The sequence below is a fragment of the Aspergillus chevalieri genome, chromosome 1, assembly GCF_016861735.1.
Source record: "Aspergillus chevalieri M1 DNA, chromosome 1, nearly complete sequence".
NCBI classification, from domain to species: Eukaryota; Fungi; Ascomycota; class Eurotiomycetes; order Eurotiales; family Aspergillaceae; genus Aspergillus; species Aspergillus chevalieri.
Window position 1 is genome coordinate 1982510 of NC_057362.1, and position 16513 is coordinate 1999022.

The following is a 16513-nucleotide window of genomic DNA, read 5'->3' on the forward strand; positions in this document are numbered from 1 at the left end:
TTCTCATCATCATGATACTCGACGCCTGTCGCATCCTCTCTATCCGTAAGCTTGCGTTTCTTCCTCAAACGGCTGGACGCCCTGTTTGGCTCCTTTCCCTTCTTCCCGCGTGTCTTCGAAGAAAGCCAATCATATTGATACATTGCCAGCAGGTGTACGATTACTCACCAATCTCATGCCGGAGCGAGTAGGCCAGTACACGTTAGCGCAACTGGCTGCCTCTAAGCCCAGAAAGAACATGGACTCTACCAATGAGACGATCTTTCCGGAAAAGAGATTACTTGCCATCACCGGATCCGATATCTTAAAACTCCACTCGCTTTCGCGTTGGACGAACCAGGTTTTGTCGTATGTGATAAAAACTCCATACCTGCAATGCGCATCGTCTATGTAGTGCGCCAACTGGCCTTGGATGAATTAGCAGGGAAACGCCACTGAGACAGGGCTTTCGTACCGAACTTCCAAGCGAGAAACTTCTCCTCTTCCTTGCCCTTCAATTTATTATCCCGGAATTTCTCGAGGACCAGGCGGCCTTCATCTCGAAAATGATGAGGATATTGCCACTCTTGTCCTCGACTATTACCAGGCCGGGCATCGTGCGTCCAGCAGCTCTGCCCTTGCCGTTTCGAAAGGGTCTTCCGTCGACCGCACTCCCAACTTCAAAATCTGCAAATCGGATCTTGAGCCCTAGCTCTTGAAGAAGACTGTTACAAAGGATGAGACTTTGTGAAGGAGGTTAAGGTTGCAAAGGAGGGTGAGGTTAAGGAAGGGGGTATAAAGCCCTATATTTGACATCTTCTGCAACAATGCTAGATCCTCCTTTTATGAAGGTCTACATCTTACTCACTGTAACCAAATCTCTATCATTAACTTCTAAAGAATATTCATCTGCAATATAATTATTCACTTCTACCCTTCTCTTCAGCTTATTCTCTGTTACGGACCTCTATTAATCTCATGTGATGATGCGGAGAGTCAAGACAGAACTATTGGATAACAGTTGATGAAAGAAATGCAGAAGGAACAGGGATCAAATTGGTTAAACCAGCGGATACGTCATGTGACCCTTCATCAGATCCAAACATAGCGGCAGGTATGATCGAGTATGATGGCAATCATACTCAGCATAGCGAAGGGACATGATGGCTATGATGAAGGATATATAAGAACACTCGTTTATGTACTTAGCTTAGTTCTTCGCGATCAATTACAAGTCATTCAGCATTGGTTACCTTTCTAGTTTCTGACTCGTCCGCACTTGACCACAACCCAGTAGACGTACACGGCTGGTCTCGAGTGGTTGGCAGGCGGCGCCGCGGGTACTTGTATATACTTCCCTGATCCACTTTTGCCATTACCACAGCAACCACCACACAACTAACTCTTTGCGGAAACCAGTCAACAGCCAACTCTCCCAATGATCGCTTTCGCATTTCTAGTCCTACGACTCGACTCCATCGTCACCAAAAGACAAACGCTAACTCGGGCTATATGCAATAACTAATCTAACCGTGAGCACACAACAAAGTCGACCTCCAACTACGCCGACAATGTCCTCCCCCGCGATTTTCGCGACACCCACCCGAGATCCCCAACCCACAACGAAGAGGCGCACTGCCGGTAGAAGGGTATACGGAAAGCGCAAAGCAGACGCACCGCGAGCGGTGTTCGAGCACAAGAGTCCGCCCAAGGAAACAGCAAAGGTCGCGGACAATGTCGTGGTGGATGCGGTGGATGGCCTGCAGGCCAAGATGGCCAGTGTCACGATAGAGTCGCGGGCGGCGAAGAATGAAAAGAGAAGGCAAGCAAAGAAGGAAGCCAAAAAGGATTTTGATGAGTTTTCTGTTCCCTGCGGCGCAGAGGAGCCTGTGAAGGAAGAGCCTGATGCGCCGAAATCAGAGCCGGACACCGCGGAGATCGAGCCACAGATGGAGGAGGTCCACGCCGAGCAACCGCCCCTGGAGAGCACGACAAAGGAACCACAATGCGAGATGATTGCCAGTGTCGAAATAAGCCCCAGGAAGCCAATCCCCGAATCAGCCGAACAGAAACTGCAAGACGAGACAGCCACACAACCCAGAAGACAGGCCGCCCCCGCAAGGAAGAAGAAACCCACCCCGCGATTATCATCCGGTTGCGTCCAAGACGAGAAAGCCAACGAATACGCCCGTTCAATTCTCAACGAAGCTTTATCGCCGATCGCCGCACAGGGTGTGCAGAAGTTCGGCTCATGGGCTGCTCGTGGGGGTAATATGCTGCAGGTGGTGAAGCTCGCGGAGGGATCATACGGTGAAGTCTACAAGTTGCGCCTCCGGGAAGAGGTTTGTAAGCAGGAAATGTCGAAGTCGAAATTGGCGAAGCTGCGCGCGTACGGTGATGGTGTGTTCAAAGTGGTTCCGCTGCGAGCTGTGAAGGGTCTTGGTTCGAAGAAGTTCACCAGTGTCGATGAAATCGTGTCAGAGGTCAAGATGCTCAAGTATCTCGACCCGATTCCTGGATTTGCTCGGTTCAGGGAGATCCATGTCGTCCAGGGTCGTTTCCCGGAGTCGTTCCAGGAGGCATGGGACTACTACAAGAAGACTAAAGATGATTGTTTGAACCCGAACCCCGCGAACAAGAGGGCGTACCCAGACTCACAGATGTGGGCAATTATTGAGATGGATGATGCCGGATGTGAATTGGAGAAATTTTGTTGGTCGTCCGTGTTCCAGATCTACGATATATTCTGGGGTGTTGCGATGGCTCTTGCACGCGCGGAGGAATACGCATTGTTCGAGGTAAGCTTGTTCTCTTGTCGGTTGAAGAGCCTGTGTCTCTAAACATTTTTACAGCATCGGGATCTCCATCTTGGAAATGTTTGCATTCGATCTACGCGCTCAGACGGCCGCATGGATCCGCCTACCGATCTCGAGATTGTATCACGAACGCATTCCAGTGGCTACGGTTTCAGCACCCTCGAAACAACTCTTATTGATTACTCGCTTTCTCGTGCTGAGTTGCGGCTCAGTGAGGATCCAAATGCACCACCCGAAGTGGCTTCTTCGGATCTGGACAAGAAGCAACTATTCGATGCTATCGGCCATGATGAGGACGACGCCTTGCTGCGAGACACATATAGACAGTGAGTAGTCGTGATTTAGCTTTGAAACAAGGGAAGATGCTAATTTAGTCCCCAGTATGCGCTCTGAGCTATATACCGGAAACCCAGCAAACCCAGAAAAGCCAGCAGATGTCCCTGGAATCTGGTCAGAATACGCCCCCGGAACCAATATTGTCTGGCTCCGTTTCCTACTCAAAAACCTACTGAAGAATAAGAAGGAGGACGTCCAGCCAACACAACCACAAACAACACAACGAAAGCCTCTGGCACCCTGCTCATCAAACAAGCAGAACATCATAATCAGCAAACAGCCTGGACAGAAGCAAGGGAAGGACTCTGGGAACAAGCCTCTTGTACAAAGGATAGACACCGCAGAAACACAGCTACAGGTCACTCAGTGGAGGAAGATTCTCGACGATAGACTAGAAGCTGTCCTTGACTTGTTGGATCTCGAGCATCGTCACGAGGATATGTGTTGTGCTGCCGATTTGGTGGCATATGCGATTGACTCGCAGTGGTTGGACGAGGAGGATTTCTTTTGAGCTAGTCACTTTATTATTGCATTGTAGGAGTTAGACTGGTAGCATTTTTGGTATATATATTGATGGAGAATATTCAATACATAGGGCGTTCTTTACTTTTGACTTGATCCATGCCCAATACACGTAGGAAGCCGGAAATGGCTTAGTGACGGTAGCCTGTAGGCAGCCCTAGTGCACCTTCCTTCCCTTTCCTCTCTAGTAACTTCATCTGACATCGATCAATACTTGTTTTTATTCCTCTATCATTGTCGAGAACGCCCACCATGCTGAAGTGGGAATATTACTTTGGCGATCATTACTTCAAAATCGACGGCAGACTGATCATATTCGATGAACAACTGACCGAGACAGAGGACCCTCATTTGTCGCAACCACAGGCGTTGAACCAGGCACACTACAAAGACAACGGGGAGCAGGTACTAACGAAGATACGCTACGAGTGAGCTTCTTTCCTTCTTTTCTGATAGAAATATTAAATCAAACACCTTGCTGATAAAATGATATTTCAATTTCTAGTCTGCATCCCAAGAGCTACGACCACCCCAAAATCCCCTTGTACGATCGCGACTACGCAACAGACGAGTTCCTATTGGAGTGCGAAATCGTCGAAATTCTGTCTGAGATCGGCCATGGACCTCGCTACATCACACACCTCAACATCAAGGCAGGCCGAAATTCTCGTATCGAAAGGGCTACGTCGATTCTCTCGTGATGCCATCGTCCCCTGGCGATAAACTATCCGACGTATACAAGGATCTTTCGTATGAGCAGTCGGCCAGTATCCGAACGCAGCTTGCGAATATACTCGAATAAGCATTGAATGCATTGGGTGTTCAAGTTCTTGTTATCAAGATCCGCTGAAAATCTGTTTCTCTGCTTCAAAGCCACATGTACCAGGCAGGGCTCTATCTAGGCGAGCACGATCAAGCTTTCTCCAATATGATCGAGAGAATGACAGAACGCCAGACTGTGGCATCGTCGGCTGGAATTTCGTTCAATTCGATACTGTCGTGCTAGTTGTATCTGCGCAAGATGCGCAGATAAGATGGGAGATGAACAATATCAAGAGAAGAAGGCAAGGTGCTGTGGTTGCAGATGACGAGGCCTCGTTTTTTGGGTCGCGTGTCACGTTCCTGCTGATTAATGGCCTTGGCGGTCATGTGACTAAAATACAGACGGAAACGGCCTGTGTAAAGTTTCAGTCCGCGTCACTAATTTCAACTACCTTACATGACTTCCCTATCCATCGAAACGTCTATGGATTTAATAAAAACCAATGTACATGCGATTGGAATATAGATTCTAATCAATTGATTCAGAGGTGCTATATTTGGTACCTGTATGAGACAGCCAATAGCTACCTGAAGTTGTTTGCCGGCAAAAATATATATATTTGTTGCGGAATAAATTAGGGTCACAAATCTCACATATAGATTGTTCTTCAGCACTTGCTGGCTACTGATAAAAAGATACAATGGAAAAATAAAAGGCAGTGAGATGATGAAGGCTCAACATTACTATATAAACAGTTTCTGGATGCTTGTTGAGTACTTGCTAATCAGTTTGCTGCTGTTCCTGAATTTGAATCCGCTGCCTCATAAGTGTAACGGGCTAGGCCCGAAAGGCACCTCGAACCATAAATGGTTCTCGATTGAAGCTATTCACAAGAGCGTGCCGAAGTCAGGTGATCGTAGATCACCTGATCACGAGTATATAAATCCACCGCCAGCGTGTCTTTCTTTCTTTCTTTCTTTCCTTTCCCCAACGAGTTCTTTTGTACATATCTATATATTAGATAGCAAGGCTTCGGCCCATTACATTAGAACTCGTTCGCCCTCATCTATCTACTTATTTATTGAACAACGGATTACGCATCGGATTGAACGCGCAACGGATCGTACATCGCACACTGGACACACTGGACACACTGGACACACTGGAAACACTGGACACACTGGACACATTGAACGATTGGACATACCGGATAACTGGATACATTGGACATCGGATATCAGACATCGAAATTCACGGATAGTTGAGCTATTTACAAACAAATCAATAGTCAAGTCAGTCATATGACCACATTTTCAGCGGAAATCAGCGACCACGAGTCAAACGACCAAACCGACGGCAACATGGGAGACAATATACACTCAGGAGGGACCACCACTCCTGTCCCACAAGATCTTGTCGCAGTTATTGCAGGACTTCAACGACAACTGCAACAAATGGAAGAACGGCGGATTGAAGATCTTCGTCGTCTCAAAGAAGAGTTGACGAGCCCACCCAGAGAGCCCTTGCCACAACCGACTATTGAAGAGATAGCCCCCCAACCAATGGCGGACCCTGTTAGGAGACCTCGACCCAAGCTGACAGACCCAGAAGTCTTTGATGGTCGAAACCGAAGTCTCTACCGTCCGTTTCGAAGCAAGCTGCGCGCTAAACTTGAGGTCGATAAAGAAGCCTTGGGCAATGCCTATGATCGTATGTGGTATGCTTTTGGCCGTCTAACAGATGGGGCTGCTATGCAGGTGCTGCCCTGGATGGAGCGGTTTGCTAAGAAAGGAGCTACTGAGAGCCAGCTGGACGGAATGCTTGATCAAATGGACTTCATCTTTCTGGACCGGAATCTGGAGGAGAAGGCTGTACGAGACCTTGCAAGCTTGAAACAGAACAACAAGCCCTTCACAGTCTTTCTCACTGAGTTCAACCGACTACTCATGGAAGCTGATGGCCATAACTGGCCTGAAAACACAAAAAGGTCCTACCTAGACAATGCATTAAACCGTGAGATGAACACACGCCTTGAAACTGTTGAAAAGAAAAATGGATTTGAAGACTATTGCCGCCAGCTACAGCAGATTGCGGACCGGATGGAGAAGAACCAATTGCGGTACTCACGGAACAATAAGCATACCACCTCAACTTCTCCAGCTCACCCTGTGAATACCACCCGTGCTTCCTCTCCACCCCAAGATATGGACTGGGAACCCACAACAACAACTTCTGCACGCAGCCAACCTCGACGCGTGGCTAAGCATGTATCACGAGAAGAAATGGAACGCCGCAGACAAGAACGACGTTGCCTTCGTTGTGGTGACTCCACGCATTTTATCTCCCATTGCCCCTACGACAGTCCTAGGAACAGTACCCGCATGGCTCGCTCACACATTCATGGGCCGGAACTCGAAGATGAAGAAGAGCAGTTGAGGGAACAACCCAAGCTGGGAAAAGAATAGCTCCTGCAAAAAGTCTCTTGCAGGAGCACCACCAGCAGTTGATGGATCTACCTACATGGCGACCGGCCCCAGCAGCTCAGATAGACCTTCAGAAGGAGTGGAACGACTTCCGAAAAAGAGTCAAGTTTGACAGACCTGAATTCAGAGTATCCGCATTAGTCAATGGAGAACAGGTCAGCAGAACGTTAGTGGACACCGGTTGTACTACATATGGTATGGTTTCTGAGAATTTTACCCGAAAACATCAACTGGAGCGTGTAACCATCAAACCACGAACTATCGACGACTACAAGGGCCCAACGGATGATTGTATAAGGGAGGTAGCGAAAATCTCATTGAACGTGGGGGAAACCACCAAAACACTGCATGGCTGTATGTTGTTCCTAAACTGGGTAGGGGACTCGACATGATTTTAGGCCTTGCATGGATAGACGACCAACAAGTGTTTATCGACCCGAATGGTCCGAAATTGCGCTTCACAAATGGCATTGTTGTTAGTAGCATGGAAGATCAACCACAAATGGATATCCAGCCCATCGGGGCGAACGCTTTTGCACTATGGAACCGACAAAAGAAAAAGGACAGCAGCGTACAGATTTTCGCCGCAAGTTTAAAGGACATTGAGAAAGCATTACGACCCAAATTGCTGACAGACCCCCGCACCAAACTACCACCTCATTACCATAAATTCCTATCAGTATTTGACCGGAAGGAAGCTGACAAGCAACCACCATATCGAGGACCAAATATCGACCATAAGATTGAACTCAATAAGAACGCTGATGGAACGACCCCTGAACCTCCATGGGGCCCCCTTTATAATATGTCAAGGGATGAACTGCTTGTGCTACGGAAGACATTGACAGAGTTGTTGGAAAAGAACTTCATACGTGTTAGCAATTCGCCTGCTGCAGCACCTGTATTGCTTGTCAAGAAACCTGGTGGAGGCTTGCGATTTTGTGTTGACTACCGAGCACTGAACGCCATTACAAAGAAGGACCGCTACCCCCTACCACTAATTAATGAAACATTGGAAAGAATTGGGAAAGCAAAATGGTTCACCAAGTTGGATGTTATTGCTGCTTTTCACAAGATTCGTGTCGCTGCCGGCGATGAATGGTTGACCGCATTCCGAACTCGATTTGGGCTGTTTGAATGGCTTGTAACACCATTTGGACTAGCCAATGCACCGAGCACCTTCCAACGCTATGTTAATTGGGTCCTACGAGATTTCCTAGATGAATTTGCTTCTGCTTACCTTGACGACATCTTGATATTTACGGATGGAACATTGTCAGAGCATCAAGAGCATGTCTGCAAAGTATTAGGCCGTCTCCAAGAGGCTGGCTTACAGATTGATATTGATAAATGCGAATTTGAAGTGAAGTCAACAAAATATTTAGGATTCATTATTGAGGCAGGAAAAGGTGTCAGCATGGATCCAGCAAAGGTTGAAGCAATCATGAACTGGGCTGCCCCTACCACTGTGAAAGGTGTCAGGTCATTTTTGGGATTCGCGAACTTCTACAGACGTTTCATCCGAAACTATTCTGAACTTACAACTCCACTAACAGCGTTGACTCAAAAAGATAAACCCTTTGTGTGGGATGATAAATGCAAGGAAAGCTTCCAACAGTTAAAAAGGATGTTTACAACGGCACCAATCCTCATGCAATTTGATCCAGACCGCGAGACTGTCGTCGAGACTGACTCATCAGGGTGGGCCACTGGTGGCGTACTTTCACAGTATGATGATGATGGTGTATTACGACCTTGCGCGTACTTTTCCAAGAAAAACACTCCTGCAGAGTGCAACTACCAGATTCATGACAAGGAACTTTTGGCGATCATCAATGCATTGAAAGAGTGGGAATCAGAGCTCATATCAGTGGTAAATTTCCAGATACTGACAGACCATCGCAATCTCCGTTATTTTACTACCATGAGACGACTGAATGAGAGACAGATGAGATGGGCAGATCTATTGAGCCGATACAACTTCACACTTCATTACCGACCAGGGAAGCTTGCAGGGCGCCCTGATGCACTGTCTCGACGAGAGCAGGATGTTCCTGTATTGGGTGATGAACGGCTAAAGCATCGCGAACAACGACTATTCGATCCTGAGATCCTCAAGGACGGACCAGTGGAAGGAAGCAGCAAAAGAGGACTAGTTGAAGAACCCCATCCTATTAATGTGTCCCGGATCCTTCTAGCACCAGTCGGCATGGAGCCCTATAACAGTGAGCCAAGCGCACCTCAAGGATATGAACAGGCGAACGAACCTACCAATCTCAATAGTGAGCGACCATCGTTGGAAGAGCTACTGGATATGACTCTTGATGAACATTGGGCTCGGGTAGAGCCACTAGATGAAAAGTATGGTCGTATACGAGAAGCAGTGCAAGTAGGAGCACATCAATTCCCACGTGAACTGGGGATCAAAGCCTCAATCTCAGAATGCTCTATTGAACCGAACAACCGCTTGTGCTACCGAGGCCGGCGATGGGTCCCTGACATTGAATCTCTGAGGACAAGGTTGCTACAAGAAACACATGACTCAGTACTTACAGGCCATCCAGGGAGGAGCGCAATGTATGCTATCCTGGCACGAAGGGTCTACTGGCCTGCAATCTCTGAGGATGTCAGACGATTTGTACGGAACTGTGACAAATGCAGTGCCAACAATGTATGGAGAGACCGCCGACAAGGCCTACTGAAGCCTCTACCAATTCCAGACCGAAAATGGAGATATATTGCAATTGACTTCATCGAGAAGTTACCAATCTCAAATGGTTATGAAAACATCATGGTTATTGTCGATCGCCTTGGAAAAGGTGTCATCCCCATACCCTGTGAGAAGATCGACACCTACACAGTAGCACAGAAGCTTATTCAGAGTTTCATTGGCTATCATGGCATTCCAGCCAGTATTGTATCAGACAGAGGAAGACAATTCACCAATGAGATGTGGAAGCGTTTTTGTGAGCTACTGGGGATCAAACGACAATTATCAACTGCCTACCACGCTGAAACCGATGGCCAAACTGAGCGAATGAATGCTACTATTGAACTATTCTTGCGCTCATTCTGTGATCACACACAATCGAACTGGGCGTCATTGCTACCAATGGCACAGCTTGCAATATGCAGCCGGGATGCTGCCTCCACAGGTGTCAGTCCATTCTTCCTTGACCACGGCTACCACGTCGATCCCTTTCAGTTAGAAGAGGATGTTGAAATCAACCTTTCAGCACCAGACCTGGGCACCATGCGTGAACGAGGTGAACGAATTGCAGCCAAGCTAAGGGGAGCTCTTGACATCGCCACAACAGAACTGGCTGTCGCCCAACAGAAACAAGAAGACTATGCCAATCGTCAAAGAGATGTCGCCCCTGAATACCAGGTTGGGCAGAAAGTCTGGCTTGACCTGCGCAATATACAAACAGAACGCCCTAGCAAGAAACTGGGAAGCAGGCAGGCAAAATTTACTGTGTTGGAAAAGATTGGATCCCACACCTACCGCCTCAACACACCAGGCACAATCCACAACGTGTTTCATACAGCGCTCCTCCGCCCAGCGGCAATGGATCCCTTCCCTAGCCAACGGAAAGATGACTACCAACCTCCTGCAGAAATGATCAATGGGAATGAAGAATATATGGTCGAACGAATACTAGATGAGCGTTTTCGACGGTGGGGACGAGGCGAAAGACATGAGTTTTTAGTCAAATACATTGGCTGGCAGGAACCGGAATGGAACGATGCGAGGAACATGGAGGATACCATAGCATTGGATGACTGGGAAACCTACAAAACGATGAATGGGATTGTTGTCCAATCGGCCTTGAGTATACCAAATGAGCCACCCCACGCCGGGGGGCGATCGCGGAGGCGACGAGGAAGGGGGTAATGTAACGGGCTAGGCCCGAAAGGCACCTCGAACCATAAATGGTTCTCGATTGAAGCTATTCACAAGAGCGTGCCGAAGTCAGGTGATCGTAGATCACCTGATCACGAGTATATAAATCCACCGCCAGCGTGTCTTTCTTTCTTTCTTTCTTTCCTTTCCCCAACGAGTTCTTTTGTACATATCTATATATTAGATAGCAAGGCTTCGGCCCATTACAATAAGTTCCAGCTCTAATTGCTCATTTTGAAGCTGTTTCAAGCGAACTTCTTCTTCTTTCCTTTTGACTTCTGCCTCCAGGTCTCGTAATTCTAATTCTTGACGGCGTTGTTCAATTGTCAGTATGTTTGTTGAAGCCACTCGGCGAAGATTCCGTGATGAGGTTGTAGATCTAAGTAGTTATCAACTAGTCAGTAACTGCTCAAGAAGCACTTGACATGAAAGTATACTTACTCATTATCAGCAACCTGAGAAGAAGAACCTCTTGAATTTTCATGTGAGATTTCAAAATTTTGACTGCTTGCTTGCCTCTCTGATTCAGCTGTTGAAGATAATCGCTGACGTTTATGGCCTCTTCCTATATTAAATTAAGTACTTGTCAATTACTTAAGAAGTACTTATATAACTTACTTTCCCGACTCATGTGTCGCAGATAGTTTGCCTCCATTGTAGAAGCTCGATATGAATGATGAATATTGAACTGCTGAAAATTATGATATTGAAGAATATCATCTTTGTCAAGTTTTGCAGAACTAAGATAGTTAGTGTTGTATCAAGCAGTTGATGAGTAGTTGGTAAGTACTTCCGAGCTGCTTCAGCCAAAGTCAAATATTTCCCTGAAGCATATGATTTTTGGTGTGATTGCTCAACAGCATTTGTATGGTTTCGTAGAATATTAAAATAATGTGGCTGAATTTTTGAGCATGATTCATTTAGACCTGCCTTAATAACTGCACTCTTTTTTTGTATGGCCCAGGTCTGGACTGCTGGCGATTCATATTCTATTCGATAGTTAGCAAGTACTTATTGAGTGGTTTATTACCACTTCAATACTAACGTATCAGTAGTTTAATCAACTCATCATACTCAGCCTCTGACTGGCAATCTAGGAGACTCATCATGCGACTCCAAAGGCCTGATCCTTTATTTTTAGTCCCAATTGCCTTTAAAATTGAGCGTTGAAAATGAACACGACAGAATATGATAATATGCTGTAACTGCCATGTAGGATCTTGGTGTTGAGGATCAATTTCAGAAAGATATTGCCCAAGCCCTGATTACTTAGTAACTGCATCAAAAGTACTTCAGGAGTGCTTACCTGTGTACTGTTTTGTGTCCATATCAACAATAATACCATGAATCCCAGATCCATGAATTGGATCAAATAGAACTGGTCGTCCAGAAACCTTCTCAATAAGATGGAATGCTCGCTTGAAAAGTAAATAGTAACCTTCAGTAGAATCCTCACTGGTAAAGACTCGAAGTAAAGTTATGACTAGTTGCCAAGTGGTTAGCAAGTAGCTCTCAAGCAGTTATGCAGATACTAACTTTTGCATTGATCTGGCATGAATGTTGCAAAAAGAACCTCATTCATCTCTTTGGATCGAATTCGCTTGAAAGACATATCAATTTCAAATGAAGATAAAGTTGATAATAAGTCAATCTGATCCTTGAAGGCACAAAATACCATTGTACCTTGAGAATCATGATATTTCTCTTGAATGTATTCCTAGGCACTTCATTAGCATTCTAATAGTCATTCAATGAGGCAATGGATGATTAGAACCACTTACATTGATTAGCGAATCCCGGTTCTGTAGGAATAGCAACCCATTAATATCCTGTCCATTAGGGTATGAAAGAAGTCGTTGTTTCTGGATAATTGTTGCAATTCGGTCTTTATTACAGAAGCTAGAGTGGATCTCTGCTAATGTAGAAGCACCATACTGCTGACAAAATGCCTCTAGTTGTGGACTTCGAAGAAATTGTGCTAACACTAGTTAGTATGTATTATTCAATCACTTGAGAACCAACCACTTACCTGTGGTCAAACTCGGGTCTTGTATTTGTTGGATAATCCTTTTAACCCCTTGTAAAATTCGTTCTGGTGCCTTGCTTGGTGGTGGAGGTGGATGCTGGTGAATTCCATGGGATGTAAAGAGGATATATGGACATTCATTGATATCAACTGGCACTAAAGCAGTAAAAATAACACCACAGGAAGTATGCTGTAGTCTGCCTGGCCCCTGAAGGTGATCTCGATCTTTAACCAGTTAATAGGTGATTGACAATCACTTAAAAAACACTTACCGCAATACTTTCGTCGGGATGCTAATGATTCAAAAACACCACATTCTTCAGTTGGTGGCATAATATCATGATTAAAAAGGTCCTCAAGGAACTGTAGATCAATTGATGTATGGCCTTGAATAGATCCTCGATGATGTTTTGTTAAAAACTCATTGGATCCATTACTACAGCCAATATATGGTGGAAATTCACCATGGACATTCTATGACTAGTTAGAAATCACTTGGAGCATTGTAAAAAGATTTAACCAACCATTTGGGTATGCCGCTTAAAAACTGGCTTGCAAGTTGGAAGCTGGTCAATGCATGCATAACCCTTATTGAAAAATTCATTTTTTGACCGATAATAGCTAGAAGTACTTAGTAATTGCTTCAAAGCTGTTTAGGAGATGTTTAAATACCTGTATGCATTTCGTTTTCCAATATTTGCCTCCAGGATTTGGATATTCCTCTGAGTATTTCGAATCACATCCCAACAATCCTCATCAACAAATGTATGATGATAGGATTGAAGAAATGGATTCAAAAATTCACATGCGTAGATACCAGAGCATTTCCAAGTCCATCTTTTAACTAAACAGTTGAAAAATGGGCATTTGACTGGTCTCCTTGGTCCATGTTGTTGACGCCGTGAGTATTGAATCTGTAACTGATTAGCAAGCACTTTAAAAGCAATTAGAAAGTACTCAACAGTACCTCATGAACAAGCTGCTCCATTTCATTCTGTGATCGCCCTCTAGATGCAACAACATATGAATATCCATGAATATGACTTGTCGGATACTCTGGTAAGTCATCAATATATTCAATTTTTGATGTCTGGAGAGAATGGCTTTTTGAATTTGTGAGTTGTACAGGAATGCCCTATTTCCGCATTGAGCCGTTAGCAATCAGTTAACAAATACTCAATTAAAATAAATACCTCGACATTGGGATCAGTCTCTGGACTTGATGAAGTAAAATCTTCTAAATTGAAGATTTCAGGCTGAGGATCCATAGTAATGAGAAGATCAACGTATACTTTGAAATCACATACAACTGTAACATAAGAAGAAAATTGAAATTGAAATTCAGAGTAATGGGTATTGTATTTGAATAAATCGCGTGTCACGTCCTCGCTGATTAATGGTCTTGGCGGTCATAAGTGTCACGCGTCCACGTTTTTGAGGTGGCGTGATCTGTGGACACCAAGGTGCTATGTATCCTGGGTCGATCATTGATTATTGTACTTGTAGGGCGTAGGGCGTGTCTCTAGAATGGGCGCATCTCATTCGCGTGCTTAGCGTGCATTATATATGCATAAGACCATTCATTATCCAGATTCGGCGATTTATGCGTTTCTCTGACCAGTCACTATCGCAGTCAACCGGCCATGAAACACTCACCAGACTTGTTATTCTACAATCGCCAGAAAATGGAAACACCCTCTGCGACACAATCTCCGTATTTCTATTTGCTAGATGAGGAGGAATTTGCTCCCCAAGACACAAACTGTGCGTCCGCCTACTGACCACTGTCTCAAGTTCAGAGCTAATCACCTCCGTCAGTGAGCAGTTTGCCCGATTTCCCTTACATAACGAATACGCTTGAAGCCAATCCATTCGCTGCCTTGCCAGACGATGTACTGTCTCCATACCCGGACGAGAGCCTCGTCGACACGACTGCGTCTGCCATCCAGGACGATCACATCCCACCAGCTCTGACAGACATCGACGCTGGGACGTATATCGAAAACTATACGTGCAGTGATCTTGGACAAAATGGGAGTACCAATGACGGATCACTTCAGAACAGTCTTCCGGTGGGATGGACAAATCAACATTCCGAACCCACATTCCCCGAATTGCCGGATCTTTTCGCGACGAGTACAGACCCGAGCGCCGGTATCAGAAAGAGCGGGGAAGAAGAATCAGGACCAGCGCGACCAGGAGCACAACGGTACGGGTTTAGACGGAGTCTTCCCCGCCGCAGAAGCAGATATTTTATCGACAGGTCCGGAAAGCAGGCCAGTCCGGTAGCCATCCCATCAGGTGCCAGCACTCCCGATCCCTTACGGCGTTGGCAAGAATCTCCTCCTGAAGATGAAGCGGCCCCATTGTCCGCTATCAAAGACGCGGTGCATGGTTCGTTATCTGAGCATTCCACTGGAATCTCTGACCAAGATATCGCCAACGCTTTTCGGAATTACCGTCGACCAGCATCCCGAGCAGGCTCTACAACGAGCGCTGGGAGTGCAACCAGTGCGTCTTCTCGACAATCAGGAGCCTCCAGCAGTAGCCGCAGGACAGCCGAGAAGAAAACAAGTCGCGTGCGCAAGACACGCCAAGGGAAGAAAGACAAATCACACTCAGAAGATGATGTACGTCCATTCTGCTGCACGTTTTGCTGCGACAAATTCAAAAGTAAATATGACTGGATGCGCCACGAGAAATCACTTCATCTAAATCTCGAAAAATGGGTATGCGCTCCATTTGGAGGATCTGTTCTGTTGCCATCGACAGGTCGGGTGCACTGTGCATATTGCAACCAGTTAGACCCAACTGCTGAGCATCTTAACCAACACAACCACGGGGCATGTGATGCCAAACAGCGTAGCTTTCGACGAAAAGATCACCTTGTCCAACATCTTCGCCTTTTCCACCGCCTTGAAACTCTCCCGTTAATCGACAACTGGAAGACAGAAACCACCAATTTCACTTCCCGCTGTGGCTTCTGTGACTGTCAGATATCCAACTGGCCCGAGAGATACAAACACCTTGCAGGCCATTTCCGCAGTGGCTTGACGATGGCTGACTGGCGAGGTGATCATGATTTTCCCGAGTCGATTGCGGCTCAGGTCACATGTGCTGTGCCGCCATATATGGTCGACATGGAATCGCGAACAGTGGTGCCATTCTCTGCGTCTAGTGGGCACGCGAAGGACCTTTTCTCTCAAATGCTCTCACGGGCCTCTTTCAACCGCCGTGAGACTGATACCAGCACCGATACTAGCCAGCAGCGGACTCAACCCCAGTCAGAATTACCAGCCTTACTTGAGCAACTCCAGGTCGAAGATTCGCCTCTCAATTCTTACACAAAGATTCTAACACTTCATCTAAGTCATTATGCGCAGGAGCAGATCCGTCTTGGTATCGTTCCTACAGATGAAATGTTCCAGCGGGAAGCGAGACGTCTGTGTTACGATTGTGATGATCCATGGAATCAGACCATGGCAGATCATCCACAATGGCTGTCTACTTTCCGAGAGCAGCATTTTCAAAAGCATGCGTCTGTTGGGCCTACAGAAGATGCCACGCTTCATCCGTCTTAGGACTCGTACCAACCTCCACGCGGCCAGTACGTGGTATATTCATGATCTATAATGTCTTACGGATCAATCACTATTAATCCGATTCCGCAGTGCATGTTTGTTC

General features: G+C 46.1%; 4 protein-coding genes across 4 annotated transcripts; 3 read left to right on the forward strand and 1 right to left on the reverse strand.

Annotated features, from left to right (window-relative positions):
* Positions 1 to 1550: 1550 nt before the first annotated feature.
* ACHE_10723S (uncharacterized protein) lies at positions 1551 to 3642 on the forward strand (the record flags this gene model as incomplete). The annotated part of the gene is made up of 3 exons (XM_043282442.1): positions 1551 to 2777; positions 2832 to 3121; positions 3177 to 3642. 3 exons carry the CDS (start codon positions 1551 to 1553, stop codon positions 3640 to 3642), a joined length of 1983 nt encoding a protein of 660 aa, XP_043131843.1.
* Positions 3643 to 3905: 263 nt separating this feature from the next.
* Positions 3906 to 4354, forward strand: ACHE_10724S (uncharacterized protein; the record flags this gene model as incomplete). The annotated part of the gene is made up of 2 exons (XM_043282453.1): positions 3906 to 4081; positions 4159 to 4354. The coding sequence occupies 2 exons, from the start codon at positions 3906 to 3908 to the stop codon at positions 4352 to 4354; spliced, it is 372 nt and encodes a 123-aa protein (XP_043131844.1).
* A 6629-nt stretch (positions 4355 to 10983) lies between these two features.
* Positions 10984 to 11458, reverse strand: ACHE_10725A (uncharacterized protein; the record flags this gene model as incomplete). The annotated part of the gene is made up of 3 exons (XM_043282464.1): positions 10984 to 11182; positions 11245 to 11368; positions 11422 to 11458. The coding sequence occupies 3 exons, from the start codon at positions 11456 to 11458 to the stop codon at positions 10984 to 10986; spliced, it is 360 nt and encodes a 119-aa protein (XP_043131845.1).
* A 3014-nt stretch (positions 11459 to 14472) lies between these two features.
* On the forward strand, positions 14473 to 16410 carry ACHE_10726S (uncharacterized protein; the record flags this gene model as incomplete). The annotated part of the gene is made up of 2 exons (XM_043282475.1): positions 14473 to 14593; positions 14648 to 16410. The coding sequence occupies 2 exons, from the start codon at positions 14473 to 14475 to the stop codon at positions 16408 to 16410; spliced, it is 1884 nt and encodes a 627-aa protein (XP_043131846.1).
* Positions 16411 to 16513: the final 103 nt, after the last annotated feature.